Source organism: Arvicola amphibius, chromosome 4 (assembly GCF_903992535.2).
Source record: "Arvicola amphibius chromosome 4, mArvAmp1.2, whole genome shotgun sequence".
Taxonomy (NCBI): Eukaryota; Metazoa; Chordata; class Mammalia; order Rodentia; family Cricetidae; genus Arvicola; species Arvicola amphibius.
In genome coordinates this window covers 132448642-132467123 of record NC_052050.1, presented here as the reverse complement: position 1 = coordinate 132467123, position 18482 = coordinate 132448642, and the positions used below count along the sequence as shown (strand labels likewise).

The 18482-nt window shown below is 35.7% G+C and overlaps 1 protein-coding gene across 21 annotated transcripts in view; it reads left to right on the top strand.

Annotated features, from left to right (window-relative positions):
* Positions 1-18042, top strand: part of Pcm1 (pericentriolar material 1) — an 89415-nt gene extending 71373 nt beyond the window's left edge. For 11 of the 21 annotated variants that reach the window (XM_038325114.2, XM_038325115.2, XM_038325109.2 and 8 more), the window contains 11 exons: positions 194-333; positions 3034-3168; positions 5646-5843; positions 7305-7367; positions 7600-7735; positions 8117-8277; positions 10722-10794; positions 11802-12058; positions 14731-14823; positions 14904-15018; positions 16084-18042. In XM_038325114.2, coding sequence (XP_038181042.1) covers positions 194-333; positions 3034-3168; positions 5646-5843; positions 7305-7367; positions 7600-7735; positions 8117-8277; positions 10722-10794; positions 11802-12058; positions 14731-14823; positions 14904-15018; positions 16084-16109 — 1397 coding nt within the window. In that variant the 3' untranslated portion in view covers positions 16110-18042. The remainder of the gene's footprint in view (positions 1-193; positions 334-3033; positions 3169-5645; positions 5844-7304; positions 7368-7599; positions 7736-8116; positions 8278-10721; positions 10795-11801; positions 12059-14730; positions 14824-14903; positions 15019-16083) is intronic. The other 10 variants (XM_038325116.2, XM_038325111.2, XM_038325128.2 and 7 more) reach the window with 4 other exon arrangements.
* The last annotated feature ends 440 nt before the right edge of the window (positions 18043-18482 follow it).

Below are 18482 nucleotides of genomic sequence, written 5' to 3'. Positions count from 1 at the left end.
AGTTAAAACCCTTTTTATTTAATAGTGGTTTTATTACTGCTTTCTTTTGGTTATAAGGACTGATAAAATATTTGTTTTTTCCTTTTTTTATTTTAGAATAAAATTATTATAACATTTTATAAGATGTTATATAAATGTGTATATATCTATATTTGTTATTGACTTTTGCTGATACATCATTTTTCTTAACAAGTAGAAACTCCCATTATTGAGAATCATGTTTCGTCACAACCTGTAAGTGACGTTTCTGCTGTCCCGTGTCCTAGAATTGATACTCAACAACTAGACCGCCAAATTAAAGCAATTATGAAAGAAGTCATTCCCTTTTTGAAGGTAAATAATTTTAAAAAATAAACCAGCGTATATAATTGCTAACAGTGTCTATATAATACTACTTGTAAATAATGCTATTAACAGGGCAAAGGAAAAAATGTACAAATAAAGTTTGGTTGGGTGTAGTAGCGTTGCACACTATTCTAACATTCAGGAGGCATAAATAGGCAGAACTCTGAGATCCAGGCCAACTATACATAGTGAGTTGTAGGCTAGTTGAAGAAGTGAATTGCTTTTTGAAATTTTGTTTTATGTTTTCATCTAAAATAAGAATTTTAAAATTGTACTCTTTTCATCTAAAGTAAAAATTGTAAATGTTGGAAATTTTAAAAATTGGAAGTGAAAATGTAGTTTGCATTTCACCCAGAGATGGAAAACTATAAAATATACTGTCATAGGCTCATTTTAAGTTCTTTCTTCCTGTTACTTTTTTTAAATAGTTTTTTTCCCATACAGTATATTCTTATTATTTACACTCCCTCATATTCTCCTAGATCCTCCCCATCCATCCAGTTCCATGCCTCTTATTTCTATTCAGAAAACAGGCAGATAAACAAATCAGAATAGAATAAAACAAACAGAAAGCAGCAAAAAATTCCGAGAGGTACACACACGGTGGGGGGGGGGGAACCACTAAAACAGAAAACCAGACTATCTAAGCAAAAGAACAGTAAGGTTAAAAAAAAAAAAAAAAAAAACAATGCTCAAAGCATTATAAGATGTCTGTTAGATATATTTGGTCTATAATGCCATTTAACTCAGATGTGCCTATTTTTTACCAAAATGATCTGTCTTTGGTAAGGTATGATATTAAAGTCACCCACTGTTGTTTTGGGTTTAATCTGTGTTTGGAGAGATGACTCAGTGGTTAAGAGAATTTGCTGCTTTTACTGAGGACCCGAGTTGGGTTCCTAGCACTCAGCGTGTTGTTTCACAAGTAAGTACAATTCCAGGGGCTCTCCTGCCATCTTCTGGCCTCAGACACTGGGAACAAGTGTGGTACACATACATGCACTCAGGCCCCTACACATACTCATATAGTTTTAAAGAAGGAAAGTCAGAAAAGAGAAGGCATGAGGAATCCTTCCAGGTGGTAGAATAATTTTTTAATATTTTTTCTAAATGATTACAATATTGGAAAAGTGATATTTTAGTTAATATTTTTTAATGTAAGATATCTTTTTAATATGTTGTCTATGTTGACTTGTTAGAAACCAAGCATGGTGGTAAATACCTGTAGTTCCAGTAGTCAGTAGGCTGAAGCAAGAGTGTCAAGAGTCACAGGTCAGCTTGAGCAATGTAATGAGACACCATCTTAAGAAAAACAAAAAACACCACAATTACTAGTCTTTGCCCCTTGCAGAAAGGAACTGCCTTGGCACATGAACTTATTTGTTTTATGTACTTAGGTCAACCTTTGGTCTCATGTAGTTTGGCCACCTGCTTGTTAGTGGAAGAGTGGAATTTGACATGGAGAAAGGGTGACAGGACCTGCTTAAATGAATTAATAGCAGAAAAGGGGATGAGAACCTTGAAAGTACTTGTTACAGGTCTGCTCTAGACTGACCTTGAGAAGCTAATCAGGCTAAGGTTTATTTCATAATTCACATATAGTTTAGGTTTTTTGCAAAAGAGTTTTAGTATATAGCCATGGTTGGCCTAGAACTAAAAACCATCACCTCCTGCCTCCCACTCCAAGTGCTAGAATCACACACATGCCACCACACTTGTTTGTTTTTTTCACAAGGTTTCTAAGGTGCAGTCAAGAAGAGACATGCTCTATGTGTTATTTTTAAAGAAGTTAGGAAGACATCTCATAATATTTGAAGGCAGTTTTAGTTATTGGTATTGGTACAGGTGTTGCTGATGTAGTTACTAGCTCTGTAAGGAGGACACCATGACCATGGCAAGAAAAGCATTTAATTGAGGGCTTGCTTACAGTTCCAGAGGAATAGTTCATTAGCATGTTGGCTGGCATAGCAAGTGTGGCTGGAGTTGTTGAAAGTCATTAGCAGTAGGCAGAGAGAGATTGGACCTGGCATGAGCTTTTGAAACCTGAAAGCCCTATCCTTCTAATCCTGTCCAAGCAATCCACTCCACGGTGGCTAAGATTCAACTCTATGAGCCTCTGGAAGCCATTCTTCTTTGAAAAACCATAGACATAATACAGAGGAAATTAGGTAGAAGGTTGGTAAGACTGGAAACATGGTTGAAATTACAAACTGTAGGGCTGGAGAGATGGCTCAGAGGTTAAGAGCACTGCCTGCTCTTCCAAGGGTCCTGAGTTCAATTCCCAGCAACCACATGGTGGCTCATAACCATCTGTAAAGAGGTCTGGTGCCCTCTTCTGGCGTGCGGGCATACATGGAGGCAGAATGTTGTATACATAATAAAAAAATAAATATTTAAAAAAAAAAGAAATTACAAACTATAATCAGGAAGATAGACAAGTTGAAAGGTCAGCATGCATAATTCTCCTTAGTACAGATGGGAAGTGATAGAAAGTATTGGAATAGAAAATTTCTTTTGTTATTTTCTAGTGAATGGGTTAAAATCCCCAAACCTTTCAGTGTGTATACTGTAGAGACTGGCCAATATCTCTGGAAAATGAGAAACTATGCAAGAGAAACAAATTGTGTAGATGAATACTTTTTCAATAATAGATGAGTTTATATCCTAACCTACTAGGGTTTTTCTTAGGAGCACATGGATGAGGTGTGTTCTTCTCAACTTCTCACTTCAGTAAGACATATGGTTTTGACCCTCACCCAACAAAACGATGAGAGCAAAGAGTTTGTCAAGTTCTTTCATAAACAACTAGGAAGTATATTACAGGTAAGAGTTTATTTTTGCTTGTTACCTCCATACCTTTTGGTTAGGGTTCTGTTGTCATTCTCTGATATTATACAACTTATTCAAGAATCCATTGTAATAATCATTTTGGATGGCATCGTAATATTATCTCTTTACTTAGTTAAAAATTTAAGAGGACTTTCTGTATTTTCATTTAATGTGGCCATCTCTGAGAATTATCCACACTCCAAGAATATTTTATTGGTTTAAAGAAGCTGGAGAGATGACTCAGCTGTTAAGAGCACTTGCTCCTCTTTTAGAAGATCTGGGTTTAATTCTCAGCACCCATGTCAGGTCACTCACAGCTGCCTGTGACTCCAGCTTCAGGGGTTTAGGAATTAGCCACTCTCTTTTTTTGTTTTATTTTGTTTTACGCATCTGTACACACTTGGCATATCCTCATAGATACATACACGTGAACAAAAATGTTTTAATCTGTGTTTTTTTATCTCCAACATTTTTTTATTGATATTTATTGAGCTCTACATTTTTCTCTGCTCCCCTCCCCACTTCAGTCCTCCCCCAAGGTCCCCATACTTCCAATTTACTCAGGAGATTTTGTCTTTTTCTACTTTCTACTTCCCATGTAGATTAGATCTATGTATGTCTCTCTTAGTGTCCGCATTGTTGTCTAAGTTCTTTGGGATTGTGGTTTATATGCTGGCTTTCTTTGCTTTGTGTCTAAAAACCACCTATGAGTGAGTACATGTGATAATTGTCTTTCTATGTCTGGGTTACCTCACTCAAAATAATGTTTTCTAGCTCCATCCCTTTTCCTGCAAAAGTCAAGCTGTCATTTTTTTCTGCTGTGTAGTACTCCATTGGGTAAATGGACCACATTTTTCTTCTCCATTCTTCGATTGAAGGGCATTTAGGTTGTTTCCAGGTTCTGGCTATGACAAACAAAGCTGCTATGAACATGTCCTTGTGGAACAATTAGGCATCATTTGGATATAAACCCAAACGTGCTATTATTGGGTCTTGAGGAAGGTTATTTCCTAATTCTCTGAGAAATCGCCACACTGACATCCAAAGGTGATGTACCAGCTTGCATTCCCAGCAGCAATGCAGAAGTGTTCCCTTTACCCCACATCCTCTCCAGCATAAGTTGTCCTCAGTGTTTTTGATCTTGGCCATTCCTACAGGTGTGGAATCTCAGAGTTGTTTTGATTTGCATTTCTCTGATGCCTAAGGATGTTGAACATTTCCTTAAGTGTCTTTCAGCCATTTTAGATTCCTCTGTTGACAGTTCTGTGTTTAGGTCTGTACTCCATTTTTTTATTGGATTATGTAATCTTTTGGTATCCAATTTCTTGAGTTCTTTGTATATTTTGGAGAGCAGACCTCTGTCTGATGTGGGGTTAGTGAAGATCTTTTCCCATTCTGTAGGCTGTCATTTTGTCTTGTTGACCGTGTCCTTTGCTTTACAGAAGCTTTTCAGTTTCAGGAGGTCCCATTTATTAATTGTTTCTCTTAGTGTCTGTGCTGCTGGGGTTTATTTAGGAAGTGGTTTCCTGTGCCAATGCGTTCAAGTGTACTTCCTACTTTCTCTTCTATACTGTTCAGTGGCTTTATGTTGAGGTCTTTGATCCATTTGGATTTGAGTTTTGTGCATGGTGATAGATACGGGTCTATTTTCATTTTTCTACATGTTGATATCCAGTTACGCCAACACCACTTGTTAAATATGCTTTCTTTTTTTCCATTTGATATTTTTTGCTTCTTTATCAAAGTTCAGGTGTTCTAAGATGTGTGGATTGATATCCGGGTCTTCTATTCGGTTCCATTGGTTCTCCTGTCTGTTCTTATGCCATACCAGGCTACTTTCGGTACTGTAGCTCTGTAGTAGAGTTTGAAGTTAGGGATTGTGATTCCTCCAGAGTTCTTTTATTGCACAGGATTGTTTTGGCTATCCTGGGTTTTTTGCTTTTCCAAGTGAAGCTGAGTACCATTCTATCGAAGTCTTTGAAGAATTTTGCTGGATTTTGATGGGCATTGTGCCATTGTCTGCTTTGTAATAGAATATTTTATAGTAATACTTTAGTTTCAGGTTTTTCAATACTTTGAAAAGTATTGGAACACAGACAATGGCAGTGGACATGCTAATGTGGATAGGGGAACTCCAGGAGGTCTCAGTCATACACAAAGAACTAACGTTATACAGCCTAAGCAAGTTCTGCTTATCTATTTATGTACATGCGTGTGTGTAACAATATATTGAAGTAAGGGTGAAAGAGCAAGCAAGAGTGTGGGAGGTTTTGGAGGGAGGAAAAGGAAAGGAGAAATAGAGTATTAAAATCAGAAAAACCAGAGCCTATATGTATATACATATAAAATATTAGGAATATTGATGTTCTCTAGGTAAGTATTATAGTTTAATCTTTTAAACCACCTGTATTGTTTTATCCACAGTTGAAGTTTACTATGATCTTAAAATTGTTTGTTTTATCTTTAAATAGGATTCACTAGCAAAATTTGCAGGCAGAAAACTGAAAGACTGTGGAGAAGATCTTCTTGTAGAAATATCTGAAGTGCTGTTTAATGAGTTGGCTTTCTTTAAGCTCATGCAAGACTTGGATAATAATAGTATAGCTGTTAAACAGAGATGCAAAAGGAAAATTGAAGCAGCTGGAGTGATACAGTCTTATGCTAAAGAGGTAACTTTCCCTTTGTTTTTAAAAATAGCTATCATTAGCCTGAAATTAGTCCTTGGTCATTATTAGTAAATAAACTCTCATTTGACCTCAACAAGAACTTTTTAGTAAACCATAGTCAAGTGTGTAAATCGGTACTTGGGCTACATACTAAACTTAGGATTACCACAAAGGGGAGAGCAAAAGTGCAGACAGGAATGGATGCTAACTCTGAATTGTGAGGTGTCCAGGTCACTTCAGTATTGCTTACTAAGAGCTCCAAAGAGGAGAGAACCTGGATCTGGTTCCTGGTCAGCTTTCCTATGATGGCTGTTGCCAAATGCCAGCGAGTCTCTAAGAATATGTATCACAAGGAAGTCACTTCCAGCCAACAAGTCCATTGCCTAGGGCTCTAGTTTTTCTGCCTTGTTAATCATGAGTGCATGTGAGACTGGATCATTAATTCTCCTGCAGTGGAAGACTTACTAGGAGGCTTTCCTTGTAGGCACCTTTTCCTTATTCTCTGACCACGAGAAGGGAAAGCAAGCCAGGACCCAGACAGAGAAACCCATCTAACTTAGATTCTAAAACAGAGTTAGGCCATTTTCTCTATAGTGCTCAATGTTTTTATTCTAGACAGAATTCATTTCAACCGTTGTAAATAGATAAGGAAAATAAAGTGGCAGAATACCGTAGTAATTCCTGGAAAGAGGTCTTTTAGTCTGTGTTAGATAGGCAGTCTCCTGAGACTCTTGCCAGGGGCAGAAATATGAATGTAGACCTGAAAGACAGGAGTTCATCATGAGGAAGGGGGAAAGCTTTGCATAGAGAGAAAATTCAGTGTAGTGATTCTAAGGCAGAGTTGAGCAGTTGAACAAAACAGGGCCATAAAGACAAAAGTTCTCTAAGTAGAGTGGAGATATGAGCTGATGATAAGGTTGTGATAGGGTACTTGCCTGGAACGCTTGTAGGTTCTGAACCACGCTATTGCAAAGGAAGTCAAGTGATAAGAATGGAAGTGATGCCATAGAGATAGTAAAGAACTTAACAAACAAATTGTCTAGGTATAGTAGGAAACAAAAATTTGGCCCATCTCAAGGTAGAGATGTGAGGTTATCCTTTGATCTCTACAGGTGTACACACACACTACACTAATAAGGACTAATATAAGAGGTTATTCTCTGATCTCCACAGGCACACACACACAATATACATAAACATTCATTTAGAAAGATAGACATTGAGAGGATAATATGAGATGTGATAAAGTAACATCTATAAAACTGAGAAATAAAAGAAATGATAAGCTAATCTCTTAGATTGGTGTGCAAGCACACATATTTTTGACAATTGAGTAAGTAATTCTAGTGGTTTATATGTGAATAATGATAGACAAAAAAGGTGATTTGCTGGCTTATTAAGATTAGAAAAACTGGAATTACATAAGCATTCCTGCTGAACTCTATTTAATTGATTTGCTATTAGGCCAAAAGGATTCTTGAAGGCGATCATGGCTCACCTGCTGGAGAGATTGATGATGAAGACAAAGTATGTGCTAACTTGTGTCTATAAATAATGCTTGTAGAACAAAACACAATTTTAACACCTTTTATCTTAATTTTTTTACAAGTATGTAGTTAAATGTCTTTTCTTGTAAAACAAAACTAGAATGTCAGAAGTAATTCTTTATAACAGAGTGGTTATTATTGTTATGAAAGCTTTACCATACATACCTTTTTAAAGTACTCCAAGAGTTAATTATTATTTACATTGTTTACAGGACAAGGATGAGACTGAAACAGTTAAGCAGACTCAGACTTCTGAGGCATATGATGCCAAAGGTCCCAAACATGTAAGATCTGATGTTTCTGATCAAGAGGAAGATGAAGAAAGTGAAAGGTGTCCAGTGTCTATTAGTAAGTTTAAAGGCTTTGAGACATATTTATGTTTTCTGTAGTCATGCATTGAGATTTGAGTCGCAGTATCATTTTGATTGAATGATCTGTGTAACCTGATTAAATTACCTTCCCATTCTGCACCACAGTTTTGAAGTGTACACTAGTTTGAATACTTCAGACACAGTATATACAGTACCTGTGTCAGTGATAAAATAGACAGTCACCATTACTAAGAATGCATGGGTGATGTGGTGATGCACAACAGTAGGAGACTGAGGTACTGGGATAACTTCAGTTCAGGAGTTAGAACCAGCAACACAGTGAGAATTCATCTGTACACCCACCCCCATCCTGAAGATGAATTTGTGAGTTACTAAAATTTGTGTGTAATCAACTTAGATCTGTCTAAAGCTGAAAGTCAGGCTTTAACTAATTATGGAAGTGGAGAAGATGAAAATGAGGATGAAGAAATGGAAGACTTTGAAGAGAGTCCTGTGGATGTCCAGACTTCACTTCAGGCTAACACTGAAACTACAGAAGAAAGTGAACACGACAGTCAGGTATTATGTTACAAACACCTGTCCTATCTCAGCCACTGAAAACAAGAGTCTTCTGAAAGCTATCAAAGTGTGTGCTTTTTCCATCACCATTTTCATAATTAGAAAAATATTTATTGAAAAATTAGTGTATTTATTTAGATCTGAAACATTCCAGGTATATGACATATGTATTTAATCCCAGTACTCTGGAAGCAAAGGTGGACAGATAATCTCTATGAGTTCAAGGACAGCCAGGGCTAAACAAGGAGACCCTGTCTCAAAAACAAAATAATCTTAAACATTTACTTTTATATTTTATAATCTTTAAAATACTTTAATCTTTTTTTAATCTTATAAAACTATAAGATACTTTAGAAGATATGAATAAGTTTCCTATTTTTCTCCTAGTCACAAATTAAAATAATATATAAAATATCTTATATCATAAAATCATTTGTTTTCCTGCATTTACTTTATCTAAACCAAGAGGCTATACCTGGTACAGTTTCTTCTGCTATTTACTTCTGTTTTTTGAGTGACTGTGTATGTGTATGTGTGTGTTAGTTTAAATATAGACTTAGCAAAACAATATAAATATTTCCAGCTGCTGAGCCAAGTTAATATTGTTACTGCTTCCTTATATATCTTCCACCACATTTAGTAATTGTCTCCATTTTTATTATTATTCTTTGAACATATACATCCCTGAGTATTCTATCCTGTTCTCTAGTAGCTATCTATACAAGGCTCTCCACAGAATTTGGTAGATGGAGCTAAATGAATTTTTGTTGTTGTTGTTGTTTTCTTCAAATATTATCCCTTTCTGCTGCATTCTAGATCTGCTGAATAGTTACCAACCTAAGAATCCATTTTCTTCATTATCTTCATCAGGTCTCTATTTATAGAATCTAGTCCTTTGTTTTTCTTATTTGTGGTTTGTGACCTCCTCTCAGGGATAATAAACCATCTAGTAACCTTCTGAGAAAATGCATAAAAGGTTAATATTTTTAGATATTACATATTTTTTTAAAAAAATCCTGAGTGTTGAAAGTATTTCCTTTAGAGATTGATCTTACTGCTTCATCATGTTGGTCACAGAGCTGCTTCGCAGATGTCCTGTGATTTCTCCATTCTAACCCTATGTGTATAGCTTTGTCCTGTCCCCTACCCTGAAAGATTTACAGCCCCAAACTTCTGGAGCGTTACAGCTTTATTGTGATTTTGTTCTATCATCTGGGTATTCGTTTAGTTTTTTTCTATTTATATTCTTTTCTTATATTTGTTACATTTCTTTATTTGCCACCATTTTCTCTTCTGTCTTTGGAAATGATATATTGTAAAATAGTTAACTCTTGGTTAATATCTCATTTTTCCCTCTGTTCTTTTTACTGTTCCATTGTTTTATCATTTTGCTTTATTTTTTGGACTGTATCTCGGATCTTAATGCTTGTATTAATTAGTTTTCAACTTTCGTACCTATTGTGTCTAAAAGCCTTTAACATTTTCCTGATTGTTTTATATGATGTTATGTAAGCTTTAAATATCTATCTGTTGAACCTTGACTGTTTAAAGATTTATAGAGATGAACATACACACACACACACTATTTTGAAAAAATGGCTTGGGTTCTATGGAGTTTCTCTATAAGGCATTTTTTATAGGCATTTTACTTTCTGATAGAAAGTTCCAGTTGTCAGTTTATGTTGGTACTTTTGTTGGAGTGGTTTCTCTAAAAATCGTTCTCGGTTCTCCACCCTGGGTCATAGAAGTTCCACTGTTGGTATTCTTAATTAAGTGGGTAGAGTAGGTTGTAGACTTAGATTAGACCATTATTTTCTTTGATTTTTTTTTAAACCAAGTCCTCACTTAATGCATTTTTTTATTCTACCTCTCTCTCCTCCCACTCTTAGCTAGCTAGCTAGCTCAGTTCTATAAAATACCATCTTCTATCTTCTGTGAGGTTGGACATAAAACACTAGGAGTCGCTACTTCCTAAAACAACTCAACAGCATCGCTCCTTTTGATGATCATCAACTCCTGTCCTACCATTGTAGCCCTCACTAACTAGCAGTGGGTATTTCCATTTGTGGGATGAATTCAGATCCTGTTTCTTCCTCTGCTACAAGCACTTGACTTTGTTCGTTTTTCTCTTCTTTATCACTTCTGCTTAAGGGTTACAATTAAAGACAGCCTTTCATTTTAAGATGAGATCCTGAGAAAAATAGTAAAAACTTACGGGATCTATTTTATTCTGTCATTTGTTTGTGCTTGTCTAAGAAGGAAACTTTTTTAATTACCTATCTTTCAGTTTTTAACTAAAGCCTCTTTGAAACATTTGAGAAGAGGCTGTTACATTTTTCTTTTTATAGCTCTGGAGTTGGACAAGAACCACACAGTATTAATTACCTTTTCTATAGGGACCACATATTTCTAGGTCTTGCTATTAAAACATATTTTTCTTTTAGGTTCTACAACATGATCTTGAAAAAACATCAGAAAGCACAAGTGTACCATCAGACCAAGAACCAACTAGTAAGAGTAAGAAGTCTAAATAACCCCAAGTTTTAGATTCTTTAAAAAAGTGTTTTTAATTCCTAGCTAATGTTAATGTAAAGACACTTTGGACTTAATGTACTTAATGTCTATTGTTGTTATCCTGGTAAATGTACCCCAAGCTGGCCTTTGAACTCTTAATGTAGTTTAAAGATAACCTTGAACTTCAGATCCTTCTGCCTCTACCTCCTGAGTCATTGAATTGCAGGTTTATGCACCCATATCGTGCATCCAACTAGCATTTATTTTCCATTTGTTTGTTTGCATATTTATTTATTTTGAGGCAGGGGTCTCAGTATATAGCCCTAGGTGGCCTGGAACCCCCTATATAAATCAGGTAGGCATCCAGATTGAGAATCTGTCTGTTGTTTACCACAGTCTGTGAAAAAAAAGCTTGGGACCCTTGCTCACTACAAGTATCTTTATTTATTTACTTTTTTAAATGTGTGTGTACCTTGCGCATGTGTACCATGTGCATGTAGTGCCACAGAGGCCAGAAGAGGGCACCAGAACTGCAGTTGCAGGCCATTGTGGACTACTTGGTGTGGGTGCTGGGACCTGAACTCTAGTTCCCTGTGAAAACAGCAAGTGCCTTCAACAACTAAGCTATTTCTTCAGTTCTCCCCACACCCTTTTTTGAGATTTATATTTGACAGATATTTATTTACAGATTCTTTTTAGAGAAGAATGAGGGAAGCTTGTTTTGTTTTCGTTTGTTTTAAAATAATACTCATTTTAGGGCTTTAGTCTTAAAACTCCTAATTCATTATTCCTAATTCATTAAAATCACTTGGCCTTCAGGAATTTAAATTAACATGTTCCTTGCTAAATCTGTTCAGCTATCCTAGGGAACTATGATAAGGAAAGTCTGGATAGGGATCTTTGGGGTCTTACATGTCTTGATTACTCTCATTCATAATACTGTCTTTACTTAGCGTAAAATTGAACAGATGCTTCATTTCTGTAATGCGGAGACTTTCTTTTGATGGCAGATGACCAAGACAGCTCTCCTGTGAAGCCTTGTTATCTCAATATCTTGGAAAATGGACAACCCTTAAATAGCACTGCCCATAAGGACTCACTCACTACCACTGATTCATCTAAACAGCCAGACCCTGTGCCATTACCCTTAACTGCGAGTGAAGCCTTAGTGCCTAGAGTCAGAGAAGTGAAATCTGCTCAGGAGACTCCCGAGAGCTCTCTGGCTGGAAGTCCTGATACTGAGTCTCCGGTGTTAGTGAATGACTATGTATGTAATAATTACATTTCTAAGTATTTTTGCCTTTTCATTTCTGTGTATATTTCATTTTTGAGAGTAACACATTGAACATATAAATCAAACTTCACTTTGTAGTTAGGTTCAGAACCTGTCAGAATATTTATTCTTATTCATGCTTATTAGTTTGATAGGAAAGTGGTTGTAAATTAAATGACCATCTCAAAAATTCAAGGTTTTAGAGTTTTGAAAACCAAAATATTTAGTTACAGATGACAGCAGGAGTTCCTGTTCAGACCTAAAGTGCTAGTGATTCCTGAAGCATTAGTTAATCTCTTACACTATCCAGGTTTTACTTCTTAGCTGTTGGGGGCAATTTGAAATCCTTTGATATACCTGAAGGTATAAATATGGGGTATGGCAGAGAACTGTTCAACAGAGTCAATATTTGTATGTAGCAAATTACAGAACAACATACTAGGAAATTACACTTACAATAAGTATATAAGTTTACTTTCACTCTGAACCTTGATTTCATTTCAGTTTAATAGCAAACATATTAGTTTGGGGATGTGTGGGTTGCATATTTTTAATATAATTTTTCTTAGCAAAAATGAAGGGATTTGTAGCATAATATTTAAACCTCGAAGGGTACAATGTATCCCTCTCCCCTTTTTGTTTTGGCATTTTGAGTTTGTTACTTTGATCCGTCCAATATGGAACTGGATAGGGAGGCAGACTGGCCTGGAACTTTAGGTGTTCTTCCTACCTCTGCCTTTTGAGTGCTGGGATTACAGGTGTCTGTCACCACTTAGACATTGGTTCATTTTTTAAAAGTTAAAATTTGTTGTCTTTCACAAATTGGTCAGAAAGGGAACTGAGAATGTTTCAAAAACATCAATAGGAACATACTCTTATAAGTTGCTTATGTGTGTGTGTGTGTGTTTATTGGTTTTTTGCTGTGTACACTTAAGCATTCAGAGCTCTGAAAATTACTTGATTTAATCTTCAAACATTTTTGCAATATTTATTCATTTATTTGTTGGTTGGTTGGTTTTTTGAGACAGGGTTTTTCTGTGTAGCCCTGTAGACCTAGCTGTCCTGAAACTCACTCTGTAGACCAGGCTGGCCTCGAACTCACAGAGATCAGCCTGCCTCTTCCTTCTAAGTGCTGGGATTAAAGAGTAAAGGCCACCATCACCTAGACTATGTGTCTGAGTGTGTGTGTGTATGTATGTATGTATGTATGTGCATAATGTATGTTCAGGATTCTATAGAAGTCAGAAGAGGGCATTGGATCACCTGGAACTGGACTTGCAGAAGGCTGTGAGCAACCATGTAGGTGTTTAGATTTAAACTTGGGTCCTCTAAAAGAACAGCCAATGCATTTAAACACTGAGTCATTTCTCTAGCCCCTTTTAAAAATACTTTTTATTATATTAACTAGTTGAGAACGAGAGATGGGGTGGGGGTGGCGTGTGTGTGTGTGTGTGTGTGTGTGCGTGCACCACAGCACGTGTGGGGAATTGAGAGGACAGCCTGCCGGAGTTTGTTCTCTGGTCCACATTGTGGGTCTGGAGGGTGAACTCAGGCTTAGGGGCAAGTACCTTAACCAGATGAGCATCTCATTGCCCTACCCAGTTTATTACATGTTTGTTTGTCTTTGAGACATGGTCACTCTATTTATTCCTGCTAACCTGGAGCTTGCTATATGAAGAGCAGACTGCTTGCCTTTGTTTGCCTCCTGAGTGCTGGGATTAAAGCCATGTGTTACCACATCCAGCTTGATTTATTCTTACTATCATTTTATTTTCAATTTTTAGGCAGAGATTCATGCTGAAATTTTTTTTTCTGAAAAGAGCGAAACATTCAGTGTTGTATTCTCTGAAGAGTAATCTAATGACTGCGTAAGAGATACGTTGTTTGAGGGCTGGATAGGTGACGAGCGCTGACTACTCTTCCAAAGCATTAATTCTTATCTCCCACATGGCATCTCACCGCTGTCTGTAACTCCAGTTCCAGGGGAGCCGACACCCTCACACATCCATGCACATAAATTGTTTCTTTAATTAAGAAAAAGATGTCAGAAGAATGTATGCAATTGCAGAGTGGATGGCGATGATGCTGCGAGAGAGAACGCACCCTCAAGGTTTTACTGAGGTAGCTAATAGGTAGTAGTTTTTAAAATTGCAAAGGATAATTAAGGAAAGAAGAGAATTCAAGTTAAAGAGAAAGAATTAGAGATGGTTACTAAAGTAAATTGCTAAATTCACAACTAGTATTTCTCTATGAGCCTTAACAAACATAACTTGAAAAGCTTATATTTATTACATTCTGAATATAATTCTGATGCGTTCTATGAACATAAACAATAAGGATGGGGGATACAGTGAAATAGCTCTTGTAGCATATGCAAGACCCTGGGCAAAATCACTAGTACCACCAAAGAACTGCTGGTTAGTATCTGTCCCCTAGTGTAACTACTGTTATTCAGTCTCGTGTGAACTGGTTTTTTAATTGGGGGGTGGGGGGATTCAACAGTATGCTCAAAGCTGTAGTGTACATATAATGTGAACTATACATTTTTAAGTTATTCATATAAATATGGATAGAAATCCACCTTCTTTCTAGGCATGAGTGATTTAGATTTTGATGCAGAGGTGTTGTGCTTTTGTATTGTTCATTAACTATAACTTATCTTACAGGAAGCTGAATCTGGTAACATAAGCCAAAAATCTGATGAAGAAGACTTTGTGAAAGTTGAGGATTTGCCGCTCAAACTGACAGTCTATTCAGAGGTATTCCGCTCTCTTCAACTAAGCTTATCTTTATAACAAATATTAGATGAAAGATTATACTTTTAATTTTCATTCTAAAGGCAGAGCTAAGGAAGAAAATGGTAGAAGAAGAACAGAAAAACCATTTATCTGATGAAATATGTGAAATGCAGACTGAAGAATTAGCTGGAAATTCTCAGATACTGAAAGAACCTGGTAAAAGTTACCAATTTTAATTTTGTATTGAAAAATCATGATCATACCAGTCTAGTTTGTTTTTGAAAGATACTATATTTATTCCTAAAAAATATAAGGCTACTATTGGAAAAGGGGCAATCTGTCAATTAATCCAGCTGCTTGATTCTTTGCAAATTATATTAGATTATGTTTTCTATTTATAAAATCCTTAATTTTAATAAAGTACTAGATGCAACTCTAATGCTAATGTTTTATGATTTCTTAATGCTTAAAATACGTGTAATATCTTTCATCTGCCCTGTAAAAAGTGTGTATTGCAACCCATTTGCCCCTTCTTTTATTGTGTTCACATTACTTTTGGGTTTTTATCTTTATTAAATGTCATTTAGCCTTCTTTGTTGTAAAAAGTTTAAAAGCATAACGATTCTTACGAATTTTATTCAGATAAGCATACTGTTTGTTTTTACAATTGTAGTCTCCAGTTTCCTTCTCTGTGAATGTAATGGTACAACTTCTGAGTTGCTCAGAGCAATTTTTATATCAAAATAAAAGCATTTTTTATTATTCTCTATCAATAGCTAAAATCTTATAATTTTATATTTTTTCCTTGTTTTTCTGGAAGTAAGGTGTTGAACAGAACATGTAGATCTATCAGAGCTTCACTTTCAGCTCAGGGCTGCCCATCTGAATACATGGCATCTCTGTGGGCTTCAACCCATCCTGGTGGGCTAAGCCGCAGCTCTCTCCATAGAGCCTCATGTACTCAAGACAGTCAGGGAAACTGCTGGGCTCTAGTGTGTCCTCCAGCCACTCTTCTTTGTCTGCATTTAATCATCTTTAGAGTTACTTTCTCTTTCTCATAGTGGAGTTTTTTAGAGAGAAAATATTTGTTCTGTTTCCAATCATGAAAAACAAATCCTCATTATGTGTTTTGTAGGGGAATTTAGACTAAATTCACATTTTTTTTCTGTTATGGTCTTGTATGTAATGTAAAAGTTTTTATGAAAGAGAATATTAAAAGTAAATTTTAGTAAAATTTGATTAACTCATTTATAAAATATTATTCATTATTCTTCTTTTCAGAAACAGTGGGAACCCAGAGTATATGAACTGTCTTCAGGGACTCATCTAACTCTCTTACATAGTCAGTACATATAAAAAGACACTAAATAAAGCTGGGTTTTGATCTGTATAAAATGTAAATTAGTTTGACAATGCATTTTTGATGGGTGTGCTAATCTCTGCCCATGGCAGTTTAAAACATCAGAATCTGAATCCTGGACAGATTCAACCCTTGACACACGGTGGGATTTTTCTTTTTATTTTATTATTACTATTATTATTATTATTATTATTTGTTATGATCTTGACCCCTGCCCTTCATTGTGATGTTTGGTATGTTAACTTTAAAATGTAGTTTGAAATAAAGTTTGAACTTATCTGTAAAGTATGCTTTGGGAAATTTTGTTGAATTCTGTGCAGCAAATTGCTGTTTTATGTAACTTACCACCCTTCAGAAACAGCAGTGGCCAAGTATTAGAGAAATACATTATTTAATCTGAAGCCCAGCCTTAGACCAGTCTTCCAAATAATGGCAGTGTTGCTGCTTTTGGGTCTGATGTTCTTGTAGTCACCTCCAGGTCCTGTGTAAGAATAACGTAGATTTTATAAAGGTATCCAGGAATCTATAGAGTATTCATAGACATGTCAATCATCTAGATTGTGTATGAAGTTTAGATGATGTTAGAACATTACAAAATTATCTACTAGATTAATATTTTCCAGAGTTGCAAATCCTGTCCTATGTTGCTTCATTCTAAAAATTAATACAGAAGCTTTAGATAAATGGAGTATTTCTGTACAGACAAGTAGCATTCTAATAAACTTAAAATGAAAAAACCAAACTCTTTTAAGTAGAATAGAACTAAATTTATGTAACAGAACATTAATGCCTTTGGACAAATATGCCTTTTGAGATGATAATTTAAAACCAAAGCCTAAGAGTTGATTTTGTGTGTCGTGAGAGAGAAGCAAGTTCAAGTGTTAAGAAAGTTCCTGTGTGTTCTTTATCACTTAGTAAACCAACTTTAAAGAGTGCTTTGCCTTCTGAGTCCATCCGTGCTAACCACAGCCCTCATCTGGTATCGCAGAGCCAGCTAGCTGTGAAGCAGTCTTACAAATTGTTACTTGAAAAGCAATAGTGTGAAAGATAGTTCCAAATATCCTCTTCAATTCTTAATAGTTGTCTAAAATACCCTGTAAGAACTTGGTGATATTCCTTTAAAATTCTCACTTGCTTGGTAACTTAATATAAATGTCTAGTCAAGGAATATCAAATGATGATGATTTCCCTGTGAGGACTTTTATTGTATTGTTATTTAATTTAAATTAATTTAAATTAAGTCCATATATCTTGAACTTCATTCAAGTTTATTTGGAAAACTACCAATCCAGAATCAAGGATTCTTACCCAGTTGGACTGACTTCGGGGACATTAGAACAATAATTTTTACGTACAAAAAGCTATGTGTTGTCCAGACTGAAAGCAAACCATTTTAATCCTCAAGGCAAGCCTTACGTAATTCAGCGCACTCTCCCTCCTTTCCCCCCCTCTTTGCATGCATACAGTGTAAGGATTGTATTTAATACGTTAGCTATTACCATGGTACCTATGAACTTTATCAAACTAGTTTATTTGACTTATGGTATAGCTGCTGTCTAGTCTGTTTTTTTCATATTTTAGTAGATAATTTAGTTTTAAAATACCCAGAGACTGAGAACAGATAATGTGTGTAATATGTTTTTCCTAGTAAGTATTGCTCAAAAGTTAAATAAATTAAGTATTCCTCTTTGTCTTGATTTTTAAGTTAAAATTTTGGTTAGTGATAGAGACAAAGAATCCCAATGAGTAAGATATAAATTTATGTAGTCAGAGATAACGCTACAGTAGGGACTACTCAGACTGTGCAGGCACTCTATTCTGTAACACTCACTTTGCGTAAATGCTTTTTCACTGTTAATAAATGTGTATCTTACGTAGAACTCTGAATTGCATTTTTATTTAAATTGATGTATGCACTGTACTTTAGAATTCTTTCCAGAACTGTGTCCTTCTTGGCTGTGTTAAAAAAAAATCAGAACATGAAAAATAAGAAAGAAACATGAAAAATAAGAACATGAAATAAGAAATATTGAAAGGTATCACTGCAGAGTATTTTTCTCACTAAATCACTGTTGAACATTTATTTTACAAAGGTAAATATGAAACCACAAGACAGTTAAGTCTCCAGTCAGCTAACTGGTGAAGCAATCAGAATTCCAACATTTTCCAGTGTTTGCATGGTATGCATGATGGTTGTGGGCTGGTGGCATGGCTCAGTAGATAAGAGAATTGCCACCAAGGCTGATGACCTGAATTCTATTCCTGCAACACATTTGGTGGAGAAGCCAGCTCCACAAAGTTGTCCTCTGACCACCACATG